This window comes from Cherax quadricarinatus, chromosome 21, assembly GCF_038502225.1.
Source record: "Cherax quadricarinatus isolate ZL_2023a chromosome 21, ASM3850222v1, whole genome shotgun sequence".
Classification (NCBI taxonomy): domain Eukaryota; kingdom Metazoa; phylum Arthropoda; class Malacostraca; order Decapoda; family Parastacidae; genus Cherax; species Cherax quadricarinatus.
Genome location: NC_091312.1, coordinates 41,248,235 through 41,255,930, shown reverse-complemented (window position 1 = coordinate 41,255,930; position 7,696 = coordinate 41,248,235). Strand labels below are relative to the sequence as shown.

The window sequence follows — 7,696 nt, the reverse complement described above, 5'->3', positions numbered from 1 at the left end:
AAAATCGAGCACATTTCATTCTCTTTGTCAGTAAGGTGCCCATAGTTATTTTTAAGGGGACCTATCTTATCTCTAACTTTTGTTCTATAGACCTGGAAAAAACTTTTTGGGTTAGTTTTAGAATCCCTAGCAACTTTAATTTCATAGTCTCTTTTAGCTTTTCTTATCCCCTTTTTAATGTCCCTCTTAATGTCAATATACTGATTTATAAGATGACCCTCACCTCTTTTGATATGCCTATAAATTCCTTTCTTATGCCCTAGTAGATATTTGAGCCTATTATTCATCCATTTTGGGTCATTTCTATTTGATCTAATTTCTTTATATGGGATAAACGTTCTTTGAGCAGCATGTATAGTGTTCAGAAAACTGTCATATTGATAGCTCACTTCGTTACCCCAGTCAACAGATGATAAGTGTTCTCTAAGCCCATCGTAATCTGCTAAGCGAAAATCTGGGACTGTTACTGAGTTATCGCTACTATCGTACTTCCATTCAATGCTAAATGTAATTGATTTGTGGTCGCTAGCACCCAGTTCCTCTGAAATTTCTAAATTATTAACAAGGGATTCATTGTTTGCCATAACTAAGTCAAGCAGGTTATTTCCCCATGTAGGTTCTGTCACAAACTGCTTCACCTTATATCTCAATAACTACCGGTGCTAAAACATTTTAATTTTTGGTCTTATTAAATAGAGAAAATTGCCCTCTGTTTATTTTTTTTTTAATACATGTATTCGGAACTCTAGCAGTAAAAACTAGATCAATGTTTGGGCAGTTAAAGGGTTAATAAAATAACTGTTTCTTTGGAAAACAGGAAATTGTATAACTGGAGTTTTATGAAATTTATTGTTATCTAAGAACATTGCAACAAGACAGGCACGATTGAAGTAAATAATGAATGGTACAAACATCTGAAGAGCAAGTCAGAGATGTATTTACAGGGGATACAATGTTTGTACAGAGATGGGTTACATTTGGTTGTGCATGCAGAGAGCCCATAGTTATGCAGAGCATTTCAGGAAGCTAAGCCTAACTTACGACTACAGTGGTAATAATTATTATTTGCTTATTATATAAGGATTGTGGGTGTAAGATCATATATTTTTAATTGTTGTTTTCCTAAACATCTCATGTTAAAGACATTACTAATGGCTTGTATTTATTGCAGATGGTGGTAAAATCAGTCCCGAACAGATCTGAACTTGTTAAATCCTTGTACTTTGGAAAAGCTGGTTCAGACGAATTACTCAGTAAAGACTTACTTATTTATCTTAAACAGCTTGAAACAAATCTAAGCATAATAGTACAAATGTATGATAAATGGGGCCTTAATAATGACAACAAAGTCTAATGATGACCAAGCAGCTGTATATATATTATATGTTAGGAACTTGGTCTTGAGATGATCATTTTTGTGTGTGCACCTGCCAACACACAAATAAATACATAGGTAGTACATCCATCCATCCATCCATTCATACATATACACATAATCACTTATACTTCTCTATGTAAATATGACAAAACCCATTATGTCTGGAGGGTATTATATATATCAGTCATTTAATGGTCAAGTGGCAGGGTCCAGGAGCTGAGGCTTGTACTCCTCAAGCACAACCAGGTAAGTGCACATAGATGCACATATATACATAAGGCTCATACATGTATGCTGTACATACATTGTCATTGTAAGAAAAAAATATATTTTGTAATAAGTTTGATTTCTGAAATTTTATCAACATGAAAAGGTTGCATTTATTATATTGACACTAATATATTTAAATGCACATTATTTTTGTTATAGCAACTTACTGTACTTTGCAATATTCTTGCACATATTGTATTTGCAGTTCAAAACGTGTTGTGTGTTGTGAAAGTGTATCAGATTAATACTAATGGAAATATTTTTTGACTAAATATCTAATCATTTTTAATATTACTAGTATTCTTGGGGGTTGTATCTTAAATTTGGAGCCACAGTTGTTCATAATAAATTACCTCTTATGAAAAGTCAAAACATTTGACTAGTATTTTTTTATGTACAGGTCATTTTTAAACTGAGTTCATATTAACTGTTTGGATTTTTCTATGAGTAACTTAACCTGCGTAACTACCCTACACTTCCCTAACCTTAACCTACACCACGGGAACCTAACCTCCCTATATATCTCTAGCCTAACCTACACCATTCTTACCTAACCTAACTACCCTACACTTCCCTACCTTACACTAAACCATGGTAACCATCCTAACCTGACTGCCAGAGCTGACCTTACCTAACCTATTTACAGGACTTACCCCCTGTTGATTTTTTCTTAGTAAATTAGTATAGTTGCAGTTTTTAAGAAATGAATGTGGATAATTAGCATATGCTAATGATCCTTGTGATCCTGCAGAAAATTCTGCATGGGCAGTGTACTTTTCACATGTGATGATGTTGCATAGTTATGACCAGAAGTTTCAGTGTGATTTTTGTCACAGTTAACATTAGTATTAAACTGTTGTACATGATGGTTGGGACCAACTTTTTTTTGTTTTTACTTTTTGTAGTAATGTTATATAGTATATATATTAGCTTTCCATTATATGACTAACACTTCAAATTGTGATAACTCAGTTTTCACTTGGACACGACAAACAATTACATTTATATTACTGTAATATATGTAATAATAGTGATCATTTATATAGTATATATGCTTGCATGTTTTTTCATCCACTATAATTTTCTTACCAACATTTTAAAAACATCTCATGCCTGATTTTTTTTTTATTAATATTGCCATATACACTTAGTGGCCACTTTATTAGGTACACCCTTCTTGTTCTGGGTAGGAGCAGCCTGAATTCTTTGCAACATGGATTCAACAGGGTGCTGGAAACATTCCCTAGAGATCCTGGTCCATGTTGACATGTTAGCATCACAGTTGCTGCAGGTTTGTTGGCTGCACATTTATACTATGAAGCTCTGTTCCACCACATCACAAAGGTTTACATAAAATTCTCTTCCCCACCATCTACATGACAGCAGAAATTGCAATTCGTCAGACTAGTTTTGGTGAGCCTGTGCCCACTGTACCTTCAGTTTCCTATTCTTAGCTGACAGGAGTGAAACCCAGTGTGGTCTACTGGTGCTGTATCCCATCCACTTCAAGGTTTGACATGTTGTGCATTCGGAGATGCTCTTCTGCATACCTCTGTTGTATGTGCTTATTTGAGTTACTGTCGCCTTCTTGTCAGCTTGAACCAGTCTGGTCATTCTCCTCTAACCTCTCATTATCAAGGCAGTTTAGCCCACAGAACTGCTGCTCACTGGATGCCTTGTGTTTTTCACACTGTTCTCCGTAAACTCTAGACCATTGTGCATGAAAAAACCCAGGAGATTAGCAATTTCTAAGATACTGGAACCATCTTGTCTAGCACCAACACTTCATTCCATGGACAAAGTCACTTAGATCATATTTCTTCCCCATCCTGTTGTTCAGTCTGAACGACAGCTGAACTACTTGATCATATCTGCACGTTTTTAGTCATTGAGGTGCTGTCACATGATTGGCTGATTAAGTACAGTAGGGCCCCACTTATACGGCAGGTTGGGTTTCAGGTTACTGCCGGAAAGCAGAACGCCATTTGTTTCCACTTATAAATGTCAGATAATAAGTTTACACTAACATATATTAAGCTAGCAATAAAACAAAGCATAAAAAACAATAAAAAGTTAAATACGCACACAGTACACTCATTACTTGCCTCAAAATATTTGTAGTTTTAATGTAGGGTGAGAAGTGTGTAGTGTTTATTGTAAGAAGTTAGGTATGGTAGCCAGCGAGGCCACCCCACCCTACCCACCCATAATATACTTCGACATTTAAAGAGCCCTAGAGCGATAAAATGCATATAGTGTACACACGTTATTTTTTTTTCAACAAGTTGGCCATCTCCTACCGAGGCAGGGTGACCCAAAAAGAAAGAAAATCCCCAAAAAGTAAATACTTTCATCATCATTTAACACTTTCACCTCACTCATACATAATCACTGTTTTTGCAGAGGCACTCAGATACAACAGTTTAGAAGTCCCTCCAAACTGTCAATATCCCAGACCCCTCCTTTAAAGTGCAGGCAATGTACTTCCCATTTCCAGGACTGAGGTCCGGCTAAATCTACAATAAGCGGTTTCCCTGAATCCCTTCACTAAATATTACCCAGCTCACACTCCAACAGCTGGTTAAGTCCCAAAAACCATTCATTTCCATTTACTCTTATCTAACACGCTGTCACACACTTGCTGGAAGTCCAAGCCCCTCGTACACAAAACCTCCTTTACCCCCTCCCTCCAACCTTTTCGAGGTCGACCCCTACCCCTCCTTCCTTCCCCTACAGATTTATACTCTCTCCAAGTCATTCTACTTTGATCCATTCTCTAAATGACCAAACCACCTCAACAACCCCTCTTCAGCCCTCTGACTAATACTTCTAGTAAGTCAACACCTCCTCCTAATTTGCACACTCCGAATGTCTGCATAATATTTACCTGACACATTGCCCTTAAAATATTAAAATATTAAATATTTGTAATCTTAATGGTCTTAATATATTGTGCAAGGTGAATAGTAGGGTAGGTAGGTATCGAATAGTGTGGTCGATATCATAACCCCATCTGGTCACCCCACCCACACATTACATACTAGGCATTTAAAGCGCCCTAGAGGGATAAAATGCATAAACAGTACACTCATTATTTACCTTAAAATATTTGTAGTCTTAATATGAGGTGAGTAAATGAGATGAAACGAATAAACGAGGGAGAGAGAATGAGTACATGAGAGAGAACAGATGCGAGTTATGTAAACAAACCAGCCAAACACATGGTTTTAGTTCATTCCGCAGGGCAACTAGAAAAACATCTCATATTTATGTTAATTTATTCTACTGTGGGTATATTTATCATGCTTGTATGTTACATAGTGTGTTTATCATTTAATTTTGAAAAAAATACCGTAGACGAATTAAGCAAAATGTCTACATTAACGTTTTATATGACATTTAATGCGCCTCAGAGTGATTGTTATTGTGTGTTATTTTATTATTATTATTATTATGGTGTCTTCAAAACTAGTAAGACACTCTAGTGATTTTAATGTGAACCTGCATGCCAACACAGTGTGTAATTTTACTTAAGTACAGGTACACATAAGTATAATTATCATAATATATATAAAATAACTTGAAATTTTGGAAAGTTTCCAAACATAATGGAGAGACACAGTGCTCACGAAGAATGTAAACACACCGGGTTGCGCATGCTGTATTAGAAAGATGGGGAGCCGTATAGAGAGTTTTGGTCATAATTTCAAATCGCCATATTGTAAAGTGAAACTCCGTAAAGTGGAGCCCTTCTGTATTTTCATTAGCGAGCAGGTATACAGGTGTACCTAATAAAGTTCCCCGCCTCCCCCACACAAATATAGAGTGCGTGTGAGTGTATGAGTGTGTGAGTGAGTGTGTGAGTGTGAGTGAATGAGTGAGTGTGTGTGTGTGTGTGTGTATGTGAGTGTGTGTGTGTGTGTGTACTCACCTATTTGTACTCACCTATTTGTGGTTGCAGGGGTCGAGTCTTAGCTCCTGGCCCCGCCTCTTCACCGGTTGCTACTGGGCCCTCTCTCTCCCCGCTCCATGAGCTTTATCAAACCTCGTCTTAAAACTGTGTATGGTTCCTGCCTCCACTACGTCATTTTCTAGGCTATTCCACTGCCTGACAACTCTGTGACTGAAGAAATACTTCCTAATATCTCTCTGACTCATTTGTGTCTTCAACTTCCAATTGTAGCCTCTTGTTTCTGTGTCCCCTCCCTGGAACATCCTGTCTTTGTCCACCTTGTCTATTCCACGCAGTATTTTATATGTCGTTATCATGTCTCCCCTGACCCTCCTGTCCTCCAGTGTCGTCAGGCCGATTTCCCTTAATCTTTCTTCATAGGACATTCCCCTTAGCTCTGGAACTAACCTTGTTGCAAACCTTTGTACTTTCTCTAGTTTCTTGACGTGCTTTATCAAGTGCGGGTTCCAAACAGGTGCTGCATACTCCAGTATGGGCCTGACATACACGGTGTACAGTGTCTTGAACGATTCCTTACTAAGGTATCGGAATGCTGTTCTCAGGTTTGCCAGGCGCCCATATGCTGCAGCAGTTATCTGGTTGATGTGTGCTTCCGGAGACATGCTCGGTGTTATACTCACCCCAAGATCTTTCTCCTTGAGTGAGGTTTGCAGTCTTTGGCCACCTAGCCTATACTCTGTCTGTGGTCTTCTGTGCCCTTTCCCTATCTTCATGACTTTGCATTTGGCAGGATTAAATTCGAGAAGCCATTTGCTGGACCAGGTGTCCAGTCTGTCCAGGTCTCTTTGAAGTCCTGCCTGGTCCTCATCTGATTTAATTCTCTTCATTAACTTCACATCATCTGCAAACAGGGACACTTCTGAGTCTAACCCTTCCATCATGTCGTTCACATATAACAAAAATAGCACTGGTCCTAGGACCGACCCCTGTGGGACCCCGCTCATCACAGGTGCCCACTGTGATACATCATTACGTACCATGACTCGTTGTTGCCTCCCTGTCAGGTATTCTCTGATCCATTGCAGTGCCCTTCCTGTTATATGTGCCTGATGCTCTAGCTTCTGCACTAATCTCTTGTGAGGAACTGTGTCAAAGGCCTTCTTGCAGTCCAAGAAGATGCAATCAACCCACCCCTCTCTCTCGTGTCTTACTTCTGTTATTTTATCATAAAACTCCAGAAGGTTTGTGACACAGGATTTGCCTTCCATGAATCCGTGCTGGTTGTCATTTATACTCTTGTTTCGTTCCAGGTGCTCCACCACTCTCCTCCTGATAATCTTCTCCATAACTTTGTATACTATACACGTCAATGACACAGGTCTATAGTTTAGTGCCTCTTTTCTGTCTCCTTTTTTAAAAATGGGAACTACATTTGCCGTCTTCCATACCTCAGGTAGTTGCCCAGTTTCCAGGGACGTGTTGAAGATTGTGGTAAGTGGCACGCACAACATACCTGCTCCCTCTCTAAGGACCCATGGGGAGATGTTGTCCGGTCCTATTGCTTTTGAGGTATCTATGTCCCTTAGCAGTTTCTTCACCTCCTCATCTGTATGTATGTCATCCAACACTTGTTGGTGTATTCGTTGCTGGTGTCCCCATCTGGTCTGTCCCCCCAGAGGCCTTCCTGTCTCTACTGTAAATACTTCCTTAAATCTCGTGTTGAGCTCCTCACATACCTCTTGATCGTTTCTTGTGAGTTCTCCACCTTCTTTCCTCAGCCTTATCACCTGGTCCTTGACTGTTGTCTTCCTCCTAATGTGGCTATACAGCAGTTTCGGGTCAGATTTGACTTTCGATGCTATGTCGTTTTCATACTGTCGCTGGGCCTCCCTCCTTATCTGTGCATACTCGTTTTTGGCTCTTCTTCTAATCTCCTTGTTTTCCTGGGTCCTATGCCTCCTATACCTTTTCCATTCTCTATTGCACTTAGTTTTTGCCTCCCTACACCTTCGGGTAAACCAAGGACTCGTTTTGGTCTTCCTATTATTTCTGTTTCCCTTGGGAACAAACCTTTCCTCTGCCTCCTTGCGCTTTGTTGCCACATATTCCATCATCTCATTTACTGATTTTCCTAC

The 7,696-nt window shown here is 39.1% G+C and overlaps 1 protein-coding gene across 1 annotated transcript in view; it reads left to right on the top strand.

Moving 5' to 3' along the window:
- Positions 1 to 3,854, top strand: part of LOC138853043 (glycolipid transfer protein) — a 50,076-nt gene extending 46,222 nt beyond the window's left edge. Inside the window, exon 5 of the mRNA XM_070087412.1 lies at positions 1,172 to 3,854. Coding sequence (XP_069943513.1) covers positions 1,172 to 1,354 — 183 coding nt within the window. The 3' untranslated portion in view covers positions 1,355 to 3,854. The remainder of the gene's footprint in view (positions 1 to 1,171) is intronic.
- Positions 3,855 to 7,696: the final 3,842 nt, after the last annotated feature.